Source organism: Coregonus clupeaformis, chromosome 30 (assembly GCF_020615455.1).
Source record: "Coregonus clupeaformis isolate EN_2021a chromosome 30, ASM2061545v1, whole genome shotgun sequence".
NCBI classification, from domain to species: domain Eukaryota; kingdom Metazoa; phylum Chordata; class Actinopteri; order Salmoniformes; family Salmonidae; genus Coregonus; species Coregonus clupeaformis.
Window position 1 is genome coordinate 28940504 of NC_059221.1, and position 15815 is coordinate 28956318.

Below are 15815 nucleotides of genomic sequence, written 5' to 3' on the forward strand. Positions count from 1 at the left end.
GCGTGCAACTTTAAAGTGGAGATAGCCTCATTGGCGTTGCCCGTGCTGTCACAGATGCCATACTAAGATGAGACCGCTATCTATCTATCTATCTATCTATCTATCTATCTATCTATCTATCTATCTATCTATCTATCTATCTATCTATCTATCTATCTATCTATCTATCTATCTATCTATCTATCCATCCATCCATCCATCCATCCATCCATCCATCCATCCATCCATCCATCCATCTATCTATCTATCTATCTATCTATGGTGTCAATTGTTTCAGTTATGACCATTTCGGTTTGGACAATTTAGACTTATTTTGGACTTTAAAGAATCCCCATAGCTAACATATGGCTGGCTATCTTTCATTTGGACAGATGTACATCCCAGTTTTAGTCCCAAAACCGTACTTTAAATATTTCTTGATACATTCGATTATCGGTAGTGACACTTCTTAAAAATACATTTAGATTGATCAACTTGCGCACTCATTTTCTCCAAAATGTTTGCAGGCTACTCATGCTGGAGAGGGGTGCAATCCCATCAACTGGTGATATTTGTAGGGGTGTGGCTTAAGGCACATTAATTCTACAGACTTTTAATGTGTGCGTTTTGGTACTGACATCAAAAGGTGGGACAGCATTTTTTTGAGAAAGATGTTTAAAAGTAAATAAAAAACTACAAATTAGATCATCTTTCAATGTAATAATAAAACAACTCAAGATGTTCTATTGAAATAAGTGTTAAAAATCACAGAAAAATCATTCATTGCTTTATTTTCAATCATTTACATTTACATTACATTTACGTCATTTAGCAGACACTCTTATCCAGAGCGACTTATAAATTGGTGTATTCACCTTATAGCCAGTGGGATAACCACTTTACAATTTTTTTATTTAATTTTTTTCTTTGGGGTGGGGTAAGGGGGGGTAGAAGGATTGCTTTATCCTATCCCAGGTATTCCTTAAAGAGGTGGGGTTTCAAGTGTCTCCGGAAGGTGGTGAGTGACTCCGCTGTCCTGGCGTCGTGAGGGAGCTTGTTCCACCATTGGGGTGCCAGAGCAGCGAACAGTTTTGACTGGGCTGGGCGGGAACTGTGCTTCCGCAGAGGTAGGGGCCCAGCAGGCCAGAGGTGGATGAACGCAATGCCCTCGTTTGGGTGTAGGGCCTGATCAGAGCCTGAAGGTACGGAGGTACCGTTCCCCTCACAGCTCCGAAGGCAAGCACCATGGTCTTGTAGCAGATGCGAGCTTCAACTGGAAGCCAGTGGAGTGTGCGGAGGAGCGGGGTGACGTGAGAGAACTTGGGAAGGTTGAACACCAGACGGGCTGCGGCATTCTGGATGAGTTGTAGGGGTTTAATGGCACAGGCAGGGAGCCCAGCCAACAGCGAGTTGCAGTAATCCAGACGGGAGATGACAAGTGCCTGGATTAGGACCTGTGCCGCTTCCTGTCGTACTCTGCGAATGTTGTAGAGCATGAACCTACAGGATCGGGTCACCGCCTTGATGTTAGCAGAGAACGACAGGGTGTTGTCCAGGGTCACGCCAAGGCTCTTTGCACTCTGGGAGGAGGACACAACGGAGTTGTCAACCGTGATGGCGAGATCATGGAATGGGCAGTCCTTCCCCGGGAGGAAGAGCAGCTCCGTCTTGCCGAGGTTCAGCTTGAGGTGGTGATCCGTCATCCACACTGATATGTCTGCCAGAAATGCAGAGATGCAATTCGCCACCTGGTTATCAGAAGGGGAAAGGAGAAGATTAGTTGTGTGTCGTCTGCGTAGCAATGATAGGAGAGGCCATGTGAGGATATGACAGAGCCAAGTGACTTGGTGTATAGCGAGAATAGGAGAGGGCCTAGAACTGAGCCCTAGGGGACACAGTGGTAAGAGCACGTGGTGCGGAGACAGATTCTCGCCACGCCACTTGGTAGGAGCGACCTGTCAGGTAGGACGCAATCCAAGAGTGAGCCGCACCGGAGATGCCCAACTCGGAGAGGGTGGAGAGGAGGATCTGATGGTTCACAGTATCAAAGGCAGCAGACAGGTCTAGAAGGACAAGAGCAGAGGAGAGAGAGTTAGCTTTAGCAGTGCGGAGAGCCTCCGTGACACAGAGAAGAGCAGTCTCAGTTGAATGACCAGTCTTGAAACCTGACTGGTTTGGATCAAGAAGGTAATTCTGAGAGAGATAGCAAGAGAGTTGGCTAAAGACGGCACGCTCAAGAGTTTTGGAGAGAAAAGAAAGAAGGGATACTGGTCTGTAGTTGTTGACATCGGAGGGATCGAGTGTAGGTTTTTTGAGAAGGGATGCAACTCTCGCTCTCTTGAAGATGGAAGGGACATAGCCAGCGGTCAAGGATGAGTTGATGAGCGAGGTGAGGTAAGGGAGAAGGTCACCGGAGATGGTCTGGAGAAGAGAGGAAGGGATAGGGTCAAGCGCGCAGGTTGTTGTCGGCCGGCCGTCACAAGTCGCAAGATTTCATCTGGAGAGAGGGGAGAAAGAAGTCAAAGCATAGGGTAGGGCAGTGTGAGCAGGACCAGCAGTGTCATTTGACTTAACAAACGAGGATCGGATGTCATCAACCTTCTTTTCAAAATGGTTGACGAAGTCATCCACAGAGAGGGAGGGGGGGATTCAGCAGGGAGGAGAGGGTGGCAAAGAGCTTCCTAGGGTTAGAGGCAGATGCTTGGAATTTAGAGTGGTAGAAAGTGGCTTTAGCAGCAGAAACAGAGGAAGAAAATGTAGAGAGGAGGGAGTGAAAAGATGCCAGGTCCGCAGGGAGTCTAGTTTTCCTCCATTTCCGCTCGGCTGCCCGGAGCCCTGTTCTGTGAGCTCGCAATGAGTCGTCAAGCCACGGAGCAGGAGGGGAGGATCGAGCCGGCCGGGAGGATAGGGGACATAGAGAGTCAAAGGATGCAGAAAGGGAGGAGAGGAGGGTTGAGGAGGCAGAATCAGGAGATTGGAGGGAGAAGGATTGAGCAGAGGGAAGAGATGATAGGATGGAAGAGGAGAGAGTAGCGGGAGAGAGAGAGCGAAGGTTGCGACGGCGCATTACCATCTGAGTAGGGGCAGAGTGAGTAGTGTTGGAGGAGCGCGAGAGAGAAAGGGATACAAAGTAGTGGTCGGAGACATGGAGGGGAGTTGCAGTGAGATTAGTAGAAGAACAGCATCTAGTAAAGATGAGGTCAAGTGTATTGCCTGCCTTGTGAGTAGGGGGGGACGGTGAGAGGGTGAGGTCAAAAGAGGAGAGGAGTGGAAAGAAGGAGGCAGAGAGAAATAAGTCAAAGGTAGACGTAGGGAGGTTAAAGTCACCCAGAACTGTGAGGGGTGAGCCATCCTCAGGAAAGGAACTTATCAAGGCGTCAAGCTCATTGATGAACTCTCCAAGGGAACCTGGAGGGCGATAAATGACAAGGATGTTAAGCTTGAATGGGCTAGTGACTGTGACAGCATGGAATGAGGAGATAGACAGATGGGTCAGGGGAAAAAGAGAGAATGTCCACTTGGGAGAGATGAGGATTCCTGTGCCACCACCCCGCTGACCAGATGCTCTTGGGGTATGCGAGAACACATGGTCAGACGAGGAGAGAGCAGTAGGAGTAGCAGTGTTTTCAGTGGTATGAAGTTTAGGAGTCAGGGTTTAAGACTGCAATTTGCACCACTTCTGTAGAATCACACATATAAGTGTGTTTTTTGTTTGTTTTTAGGCCATGTGGTGTGCCAAGAAGGGCTGCAAACAAACAACAGTTTTCAACTGAAACCAATTCCAGTCTTATGCATGGAACAAGCAGTATAGGGAAAACATGCCTTCCCAATATTGCCTCTGAATGCAATGCTTACCCCAAAAGTTCTCAGCAAACATTGAAAACAGCCGACACAAAGGAGTCAGGTGCCGGTGCTAGCAGTCAGCAAGCATGCAAATACAGGCCACTGAGGAGAGTACCATCTGTGTCTCTTCAACTTCAGAGAGGGACTCTGGTGCAGAACCTAACAATTTGCTCCCGCCTACCATAAAGTCAGTGGTGAAGCAGAGGCAGGACAAAAGAGGGCTGTCGTAAACTGTAGAGGACAGACAATCGCACTGCCCACTCTGTCAACACTTAGATAGTTAACACATAGATACTAGGTCACTGTTGGAAGTGAAGAGACAGAGAGAGAGAATGAGAGAGACAAAAATAACATACATCATCCAAGCAGGCACTCCCGGGACTTCGCTAATTGCTTTCTCCAGGACACGAGTTTCAATGGGCCGCTGACCCGACTGCAACATCTCGATAGGGGAGAGAGATCTCAAAGACCGGACTACCTGTTGAACTTTGCCACCCAGACAAATGCATGGGGGCATGTTGCCCACCCTGGCTGCCGGGTCGGTCTTCTTCATAGGCCTGTTCATGCTCTCCAAGACATGCCTCAAGTACATCCCTGCACTGAGGTGGAGCGAAGGGGATGCAGTCATAGTGTCAACCGGGTTGGTGTCCTCCGTTCAGGCGATCACAGCCTCCTCAACTGGTTACATCATTGCCTCATCCTGTGATGACATCATCGAGGATCAGTATTGGCTGGCCAGCGCCTACATCCTCTTTGCCATGCCTTCCTTTGTGTATGACATCTATGCTATGGTCATGTGCTACTGGTACAAGGCACGGGTCAAGGATCACAAAGCAGACAGTGGTGCCAAACCCCTGGGCACGGCCCTGACCGGCTACCTGCAACGCAAGTTCCTCATGGTGCTCCACCACATAGTCGTCATGGACACTGTGTGCTTCCCCATCTCTGTGTTCTGGCGACAGGGCAAGGGGGATTACTTTCAGGGCATCATGTTACTGCTAGAACTTAGCACACCGTCGGTCTGTCTGGGAAAGATCCTCAACCACTACAAACAGCAACACACTCCCCTGGACAAAGTGAATGGGGCTACTATGCTGCAGTGTTAATTTTGGCACTCAGTTTTCGATTTAGACTAGTCTATATCATTAAGTCACATTTTTGGCATTTGAATAATGGTTTAGTCTAGTTATTGTCAAAATGATGAAAACAGTGAGCCATTTTAGTCAACTACACTGAACAAAAATATAAACACAACATGTAACAATTTCAAAGATTTGACTGAATTACAGTTCATATAAGGAAATCAGTTAGTTTAAATAAATACATTTGGCCCTAATCTATGGATTTCACGACTGGGAATACAGACATGCATCTGTTCGTCACAGATACACTATATATACAAAAGTATGTGGACACCCCTTCACCTTAGCGAATTTGACGATTTCAGCTACAGGTATATGAAATCGAGCACACAGCCATGCAATCTACATAGACAAATATTGGCAGTAGAATGGCCTTACTGAAGAGCTCAGTGACTTTCAACGTGGCACGGTCATAGGATGCCACTGCTAGAGCTGCCCCGGTCAACTGTAAGTGCTCTTATTGTGAAATGTAAACGTCTAGGAGCAACAACAGCTCAGCCGCGAAATGGTAGGCCACACAAGCTCACAGAACGGGACCGGCGAGTGCTGAAGCGCATAGCGAGTAAAAATCGTCTGTCATCGGTTGCAACACTCACTACCGAGTTCCAAACTGCCTCTGGAAGCAATGTCAACACAATAATTGTTAGTCGGGAGCTTCATGAAATGGGTTTCCATGGCCGAGCAGCCGCACCCAAGCCTAAGCTCATCATGCGTAATGCCAAGCGTCGGCTGCAGTGGTGTAAAGCTCACCGCCATTGGACTCTGGAGCAGTGGAAACGCGTTCTCTGGAGTGATGAATCACGCTTCAACATCCGGCAGTCCGACGGACGAATCTGGGTTTGCCCGAATGGTCTGGGACTATTTGTCATGGTTTGGGCTAACCCCCTTAGTTCGAGTGAACGGAAATCTTAACGCTACAGCATACAATGACATTCTAGACAATTTTGTGCTTCTAACTTTGTGGCAACAGTTTGGGGAAGACCCTTTCCTGTTTCAGCATGACAATGCACCCGTGCACAAAGCGAGGTCTATACAGAAATAGTTTGTCGAAATCGGTGTGGAAGAACTTGACTGACCTGCAGAGCCCTGACCTCAACCCCATCGAACACCTTTGGGATGAATTGGAACGCCAACTGCGAGCCAGGCCTAATCACCCAACATCAGTGACCGACCTCAGTAATGCTCGTGGCTTAATGGAAGCAAGTCCCCGCAGCAATGTTCCAACATCTAGTGGAAAGCCTTCTCAGAAGAGTGGAGGCTGTTACAGCAGCAAAGGGGGGACCAACGCCATATTAACGCCCATGATTTTGGAATGAGATGTTCGACGAGCAGGTGTCCACATACTTTTAGGCATGTAGTTTACTTTAAAAAAAATAAGTTAGGGGTGTGGATCAGAAAACCAGTCAGTATCTGGTATAACCACCATTTGCCTCATGCAGCGTGAGTTGATCAGGCTATTGATTGTGACCTGTGGGATGTTGCCCCACTCCTCTTCAATGGCTGTGCGAAGTTGCTGGATATTGGCAGGAACTGGAACACACTGTAGTACATGTCGATCCATTGAATCCCAAACATGCTCAATGGGTGACATGTCTGGTGAGTATGCAGGCCACGGAAGAACTGGGACATTTTCAGCTTCCAAGACTTGTGTACAGATCCTTGTGACATGGGGCTGTGCATGATCATGTTGAAATATGAGGTGATGGCGGCAGATGAATGGCACGACAATGGGCCTCAGGATTTCGTCACGGTATCTCTGTGCATTCAAATTGCCATAGATAAAATGCAATTGTGTTCGTTGTTCATAGCTGCCCATACCATAATCCCACTGCCACCGTGGTGTACTTTGTTCACAACGCTACCATCTGCCTGGTACAGTTGAAACCGGGATTCATCCATGAAGAGCATACTTCTCCAGTGTCAGTGGCCATCGAAGGTGAACATTTTCCCACTGAAGTAGGTTACGATGCTGAACTGCAGTCAGGTCAAGACCCTGGTGAGGACGACGAGCACACAGATGAGGTTCCCTGAGACGGTTTCTGACTGTTTGTGCAGAAATTATTCGGTTGTGCAAACCCACAGTTTCATCAGCTGTCCGGGTTGCTGGCCTCAGACGATCCCGCAGTTGAAGAAGCCGGATGTGGAGGTCCTGGGCTGGCGTGGTTACACATGGTCCGCGGTTATATAGCAGGGATGGGCAACTTTGATGGGGTGGGGGACACAAAATCGGAACTCATCATGAGGGGCCGCAGTTGCTCGCGGGTCTGCGTACCCATAACCCCCCCCGACATAACAAGAGGAAAACTGCTGATGTACAACCAAATTCTGAAATTGCATCTTGTGTATTCTACTATTCTAACTCGCAGTAGGTTGAGACCCCGACTGAGGTTTTTTTTGGGGGGGGAATTGATCCGAGGGCCTTCAAAATATGACAAACATATATAAGAATATATAATAATTATCTGGCCATGTAAATTCTAATTCAGCCTATATTGATATTGCACATTACATACAAAACAAACAGACACACACAAGTGCAGAGAGAGAGAAAGAGAGAGAGAGTGCGAGAGTAGCAAAGTAGTATGGGTTGCACCTCCGTCGCGTCAATGCCATTGTTATCAACGTTCCACAGACGCTGCAGCCACATTGATGTCCAAAAGTAAAACGGGGGATAATGACTGTTTCGCCCACTGATGTAGTCGAATCACTAAACCTTGAATCCGAATCAAGTCCCAACTAAGTTCCCTGTGCTCGAGTCCAAATCACCAATGGTCGAATAACGAGTCCCTATGGCTGAAGTCCGAGTCCCAGTGCTCGAGTCCTGGTCCAAGTGCTCAAGTCTGAGTCACTGGGTCCACATTTTCTCAAAATAAATTCTTTACCCAGTCAGATATAGTGTAGTGGCAAGAGGAATTTACTCAAATTGTTTGCTATCCCTTTTCTTTTCTATCTGTGCCACCAAATGTTTGCATATAGGCTACTGGTAATTTTTCCAGGGCCACGTTCAATTGCAAAGTGTTCTTGAACGTTGCAGATCGAAATTCCATTAATAGAGCCAACGTTATTCCTTATTCAACATGTCAGAGGCATGTTTGTTCTACATAGCATATTTCTATCTGAACGTTCCAAAATGTTGCGTCCTATTGAACGCACCCCGGGTTGTTAGCTATAGCTAGCAAATGCGGTAACATAGCTAGATAATGCACGATAGAAAGAAAATAACGTAGCGCCGGTATTATGGATCATATCTTTTGAACGGTAATCTCTCAAGACGTTTTCTCTGAGGAAAAGAGGGAGTCTTGGCTACGTTGGCTACAGAACCTGGCTATGAAATACAGTGGGGAAAGTGGGAGGGTTGAGCAAGACTACAAATTCATAGACAGCCTACTTTTCTATACTCAAGGGAGAGAAAAACAAAGCTAGATTGTTGTTTTACTATTAAACTCAATGCTGCTATTGTTTTAACATTTCCTAAACGCAGTTTGTGTTTTTTAACCAGGCAAAGGGTAGCTAACGAGAAAGTTGGTGGTGACTGGTTAGCTACGAGTAAGCAAGAGAGTTGCATGCGCAATGTGTATAATCGGAGGTGGAGCCAGAGCGGAGCCTGTTTGTCCACACTCATCGCTTGCTTCTCCGCAGCTCACCAGCTGATGTAGGCTGTGTGTGCCGGGAGTGGCGCGTCCTTCCTTCTCTGGAGCTGCTCGTGGCAACGTCATTTCACTGAGTCTACCTTTGACCTGCTTCTTCAGAGCCCTGACACTGAAACTGCAGATTTTTCTTCCTATCTACAGTCGTGGTCAAAAGTTTTGAGAATGACACAAATATTAATTTTAACAAAGTCTGCTGCCTCAGTTTTTATGATGGCAATTTGCATATACTCCAGAATGTCATGAAGAGTGATCGGATGAATTGCAATTAATTGCAAAGTCCCTCTTTGCCATGAAATTGAACTTAATCCCCAAAAAACATTTCCACTGCATTTCAGCCCTGCCACAAAAGGACCAGCTGCCATCATGTCAGTGATTCTCTCGTTAACACAGGTGAGAGTGTTGACGAGGACAAGGCTGGAGATCACTCTGTCATGCTGATTGAGTTAGAATAACAGACTGGAAGCTTTAAAAGGAGGGTGGTGCTTGAAATCATTGTTCTTCCTCTGTTAACCGTGGTTACCTGCAAGGAAACACGTGCTGTCATCATTGCTTTGCACAAAAAGGGCTTCACAGGCAAGGATATTGCTGCTAGTAAGATTGCACCTAAATCAACCATTTATAGGATCATCAAGAACTTCAAGGAGAGAGGTTCAATTGTTGTGAAGGAGGCTTCGGGGCGCCCAAGAAAGTCCAGCAAGTGCCAGGGCCGTCTCCTAAAGTTGATTCAGCTGCAGGATCAGGGCACCACCAGTGCAGAGCTTGCTCAGGAATGGCAGCAGGCAGGTGCGAGTGCATCTGCATGCACAGTGAGGTGAAGACTTTTGGAGGATGGCCTGGTGTCAAGAAGGGCAGTGAGGAAGCCACTTCTTTCCAGGAAAAACATCAGGGACAGACTGATATTCTGCAAAAGGTACAGGGATTGGACTGCTGAGGACTGGGGTAAAGTCATTTTCTCTGATGAATCCCCTTTCCGATTGTTTGGGGCATCCGGAAAAAAGCTTGTGCGGAGAAGACAAGGTGAGCGCTACCATCAGTCCTGTGTCATGCCAACAGTAAAGCATCCTGAGACCATTCATGTGTGGGGTTGCTTCTCAGCCAAGGAAGTGGACTCACTCACAATTTTGCCTAAGAACACAGCCATGAATAAAGAATGGTGCCAACACATCCTCCGAGAGCAACTTCTCCCAACCATCCAAGAACAGTTTGGTGACTAACAATGCCTTTTCCAGCATGATGGAGCACCTTGCCATAAGGCAAAAGTGATAACTAAGTGGCTCTGGGAACAAAACATCGAAATGTTGGGTCCATGGCCAGGAAACTCCCCAGACCTTAATCCCATTGAGAACTTGTGGTCAATCCTCAAGAGGCGGGTGGACAAACAAAAACCCACAAATTCTGACAAACTCCAAGCATTGATTATGCAAGAATGGGCTGCCATCAGTCAGGATGTGGCCCAGAAGTTAATTGACAGCATGCCAGGGCGGATTGCAGAGGTCTTGAAAAAGAAGGGTCAACACTGCAAATATTGACTCCTTGCATAAACTTAATGTAATTGTCAATAAAAGCCTTTGACGCTTATGGAATGCTTGTAATTATACTTCAGTATACTATAGTAACATCTGACAAAAATATCTAAAAACACTGAAGCAGCAAACTTTGTGAAGAGCAATACTTGTGTCATTCTCAAAACCTTTGACCACGACTGTAGGCCTGAGCCCAGAAATGTGGAACAGCAAGTGGCACTACAGATGTAGAATCTTGATTTGAGCCAGTTTGCTACAGCAGGAATAATAATCCTGCAGCAACAGGAAATGTGAATTATTATGAGGATTATAATTAAATTGACATTTTTGTAGGGGTTGATACATTTTTCATAAGGGAAAATCTAGTGGAAAATACAAACTTCAGAAGCCTTTTTAAACATCAAATACACTACACATTTTATATTTGGAAAGTTCAAATTAAGATCCTTCATCTGTAGGGTGACGACAATGCTCAAAACCTGCATACACCGGAGTCTGGTCCAGTGGTAGTGCTGCTGACTCCAGACCACACACGGGTTTGAAACCCACCCTGCAAATTTCAGCCTGCACAGTGCACACACTGCAACACTCCAAGAGTGGGAGTAAAAAAAAGCATGGCTCCTTAGGTGTTTACCTTCATGATGTTGTCCAGAGTGAAGCCTGAGTTGTCCGTGCCCAGTTCTCCCAGCAGCTTCTCCAGTAGCTCAGCCCTGCTCAGGGCCTGCTGTGGTGGGGATGTTGGACTTCATGGGCTTCACCAGCTCCCCAGGGACCAACTGCAGGGCCTGTACCGCTTTGAACCGAGCCATGTCCTTTATTAGAGGGAGAGAGCAAAAAATGAGGACGTATGAGGGAGAGACACACGAGGTAGCCATCTTGAAACCAAGAGGTAGCAGTGGAGAAGCAGTAGTGCTGGAGCAGGAGCTAATACCAGGAATTTGAAGATTTAATAAACCCCAAAATGGGTACGCAGTCCCTGGACACGACAAAAGTGAATATGAAAAAGGAGCAATTGTTGTGCCTTAGGTCCGCATTCTAGGAAAACTTAAATGTATCAATATCATGTTTGTATAATCCCCTACTAAGCAAGCATACTAAAAGGAGTTTACTAACTAAAACATAAAAAGTACATTCCTACTCAGCTTGTGGGCCATTTCCAGCTAGAATATGAACCAGTCATTGATTTATCAAGTCATTGATTTATTGGTGACAGATGGTTTGCATGCGTAATACATTAAGTGTGGGGAATCACTCGTACAAACAAAGAACCATTCATGTCTTGGGTTGGAGTTCAATTGAGTTCTTAACGGTTCCACAGGGCATGAGCAGTGATCTAAGAGGGCTGAGTCATCAGAAAGTAAAAAACATGACCACAGCTGAGATGGTGATGGTAGCCAAATACAGGCACACTCTCTCTGAAGAGTTTTTGTTGGTGCTGTCATCTTCAGGACAGGAATACCGGCTTACTTAACGGAGGAATAAACACACATGTTCATCTTTGGTGTTTCAACCAGAACGCGGGAAAAATGCCCTTTGTTTATTTTCGCACATGCGCAGTTGTACATCTCTCATAGGGCATAACTGTACCAGTGTAAGAACACAATTTATAGCATATTAGTCTATATGTTAACACCCCCACTTGCTCTTATACTGTACAAGTCGTATTCAACCTAACTATCAACACATTTAGCTTACAGTTATACATCTCACAAATGTCAGTTTACATTCCAAACATATAACCCAATAATTTTTCATTTTTGAATTTTTCACTTAACATTTCTTTTACACTTGTGAGTGAGTCACTATCACTAGCAGCGATAATTAGATCATCGACCCAAATTATCAAAATGATCCTTTCTGTTGCAGTTTGTTTGTTGTAAACACAGTGATCAGCTGGGTTCTGTGTAAAACCATTTTCACTAAGGTGATCATGCAACATTTTGTTCCAGTTCCTTCCTGACTGTTTCAGGCCGTACAGTGACTTGTTCAGTTTGCAGACTAGTTGCTCACCTGTATCTGACCTGACTTCAAAACCCTCTGGTTGCTCCATGTACACTTCACAGTCAATAGGAGCATGTAGATATGCTGTTTTGACATCCATCTGATGTAACTCTAAGTCATACTGAGCTGCTAGCTGCATCAAACAACGTACTGATGTCATATTTGCAGTTGGAGAAAAAGTCTCCTTATAGTCTATTCCTGCCACTTGACTATATCCCTTTGCAACATATCTTGCCTTGTATGTCTCAGTCTCATCTGAATTGTTTTTTGACCGCATAGACCCACCTGCCCCCCACTGCATTTTTACCCTCTGGCAGTGTGGTCAATGTGAATGTATCATTTTCCCTAAGGGAATCCATCTCCTCCTTCATAGCAGTAGCCCAAATCTCTGATTTTGGTGAAATCATTGCTTCTTTGAAGGTTTGTGGTGCATTGCACATTACTCTGTAGCAGTAGTCAACACTAGGTGGTATCTGGTCATCACACTTCACTTTACACTCATAGTCTTTTAAGTACTGTGGCTTCTTCCTCTCTCTGTCTGGATAGCGTGGACTCTGACTATCTGAAGTCTCGATTTGCACATCTTGTGTCTCTTCGGAATTTTGATCTGCCATCTTGGCTTTTGGCATGGGGGATTGAAATCTCTCCCCACGAAGATCATCACTCATTTCCAAATCTGTCTGAGTTTGGCGTTCGACTACACCTTTTGTAACGAACTTGACTAATCTGTTTTTAAGAACTTTTCCAGTGTCTGGGTAGTAGACTAGGTATGCTGGACTATTTTTATCATACCCGACAAAAATACCCTTTTCACATCTTGAGTCCAACTTTTTCTTGTTCTGTCTGTATGCATAGCAAACAGATCCAAATTCTTTCATCTTTGAAAGATCAGGCTTTCTCCCAGTAAACATGTAGTGTGGAGTCTGTCCTACACGCTTATTGTAACACCTATTGCGAATTACTGCAGCAGTCATTACAGCATATGTCCACAATTTCTTTGGTAGGTTGCTCTCAAGTAGCATGCATCTTGCCATTTCAAACAGTGTTCTCCAATTTCTCTCAGCGGTCCCATTTTGATGGGGTGAGTAAGGGGCTGAAGTTTCATGTCTTATGGCATTCTTACTGAGCAGTGACTGGAACTCTTTGGCTGTGTACTCTGTGCCATTATCTGACCTGACACACTTTATTTTTCCATAAGGGGCCACATCAGCAATAAACTTCTCAGTAGCTTTTACAGTATCACTTTTTGCTTTTAGGAAATACACAAAAACTGCCCCTGAATAATCATCCGTAAATGCTAGAGTATATCTGAACCCATCTTTCGCCTCTGGCTCAATAGGGCCAGCCAAATCAGTGTGCACAAGCTCAAGAGCTGCTTTTGCCTTTTCATCAGGCTCTCTGTTTCTGCTCTGAACAAATTTTCCCTGTGTGCAGATTTCACAGTTGAGGGTAGATTTGTCAATCTTACCTGTGATTTTCATTCCCTCTGTCACATTTTCTAACTTTGACACATCCTCAAAATTACAGTGGCCAAGAATTTTGTGCCATGTGTGAATATCATAGCACCCATGACATCCATCATCATTTTCATCACTTACAGTGTTAAGATAGTAAAGTCTATCGTACTCCTCGATGTCAAAAGTGGTACCGTTCTTGTGGATGAGCTTGTTACACCCCTGTCGAAAGTTGACTGAAGCTCCGTTGGCTGTCGCTGCTTTAACAGAGAAAATGTCCTGTGGAAACGACGGCATCGTACAGCGCCTTCGTCAGCGTTGTTTTCACCCGACGACCCGTGTTGTCTCTCAGGTAAACCTCCGCTGCACCTCTCCTCTCCGCGACACCATTCGCTCTTGTTCCATCAGCCAGCTCCACGGAATGTTTTTCCGGTTTGAAAGTCTCGTCAAACTCCTTAAACTTCCCGATGTCCGTGACTATATGTGACGTTGCTCCCGTATCAACCATCAGCCCTTTATGTTTCAGTCCACGAAGCTGACAGTCACTTATTTTGAATGCAAATGTGTGGCCTTCAGCATCTGTTGCTTGTTTCACATTGTCTCTTCTTTTTCGTCTGCAATTTGCGTCAGTATGAGTGGAGCGCTTGCAAAAACTACACCACTGTCTCCGTTCTCTGTGCTCTCCAGTAACGGTACATTCCCGGGCCTTGTGCCCTTTCTGGCCACAGTTGAAGCAGGTTATCTCGGTCCCTTTATCTCTTCCTCTTGGCCAGCTAACTTTATTGTTACTTGCCTTCATCACGTTGTCGTCAGTGGAAATGGCGCTAAACTTCTCGGTGCTTTCATAGCTCCTCAACTTGGTTTTGAACTTGCCATAAGTTGTTGGCTCGTCACTCTGCGTTATGTGGATGGCAAACGGCTTAAATGATTCGGGCAAACCTTTTCAGAATCATTGCAATCAACAGCCCGTCACTTAAAGTCTCTTCAGCATTCCTCAGTGCTGTAATAGCCGTCTCAGCACGAATGATATAATCCGTAACACTTTCGTCACTGGCTTTCTGAAGAGAAGTTAGCTCAGTGTAGAGGCTAATCACACGTGGCTTCCCTTTACCTGCATAATGTTCCCTCAATATCTTCAACGCTTTTCTCCCATCATCTGCTGCTTCTCTCATTATCAGGGAAAGACTTTTATCATCCAAAACCTGTATCAATTCGGCGTAGGCTTCTTCATTTTTCTCTCCGTCTTCTTCATCTTCATCCACGCTCAATATGGTGGCCTTTAGCCCTAGCAAACGCAAGTGTCCCAAAAACTTCGTCTCCCATAACTCGTAGTTTTTTTCATCTCCGTCGAAACATAATCTATTCCATCGGCTTCCATGTTCCCTCCTGGGCCCATAACCTGTTGGTGCTGTCATCTTCAGGACAGGAATACCGGCTTACTTAACGGAGGAATAAACACACATGTTCATCTTTGGTGTTTCAACCAGAACGCGGGAAAAATGCCCTTTGTTTATTTTCGCACATGCGCAGTTGTACATCTCTCATAGGGCATAACTGTACCAGTGTAAGAACACAATTTATAGCATATTAGTCTATATGTTAACAGTTTTCCCTCACTTATTCACGCGCACATGCACCACACACACACACACACACACACACACACACACACACACACACACACACACACACACACACACACACACACACACACACACACAGAGTCTAGAAGCTATACTACCATAACAATGTGACACCTCAAATGTTGGCAAAGCCTACTTTTGCTAATTTTTTGTTGTCTGAGTGAGGGACATGCTGTAAATCAAGAGGGCTCAATGTGTTCTGAAAGATTAGACGCTGAGGATTATAATAAATAGCTCTTTGTTGTCATACAAGAACACCACAAACCCGTGAGTCAAAATGTGCACTTCACATTTCCATATGATAAAACTCATGTCATTTACAGTTTTGTCAATTATGATCGCTATGTTTGATGTAAAGTTACAAGGATGACATGGCATCATACCCTGGGTTGTCCTGAACAGAATGATCCTATTTGTCATATTGTGAAGGAAATTAGCCACGGAACACGCACTTGAATGCAGTCATGACTCCATCCAAAGATTTGGCATGGGTCCTTAGATCGTCAAAAAGTTCTACAGCTGCACCGTTGAGAGCATCCTGACTGGTTGCATCACCGCCTGGTATGGCAACTGCTCGGCC

At 45.5% G+C, this 15815-nt stretch overlaps 1 protein-coding gene and 1 pseudogene across 1 annotated transcript; one reads left to right on the forward strand and one right to left on the reverse strand.

The window, feature by feature from the left end:
- Positions 1-15815, reverse strand: part of LOC121546464 — an 85747-nt pseudogene that overhangs the window by 28691 nt on the left and 41241 nt on the right.
- LOC121546425 (ceramide synthase-like) lies at positions 4338-4928 on the forward strand. The gene has a single exon (XM_041857711.1). The coding sequence runs from the start codon at positions 4338-4340 to the stop codon at positions 4926-4928; it is 591 nt and encodes a 196-aa protein (XP_041713645.1).

Excerpts from the sequence above, each read along its gene's own strand:
- LOC121546425 (XM_041857711.1), top strand. The coding sequence starts at position 4,338 with ATGTTGCCCACCCTGGCTGCCGGGTCGGTCTTCTTCATAGGCCTGTTC.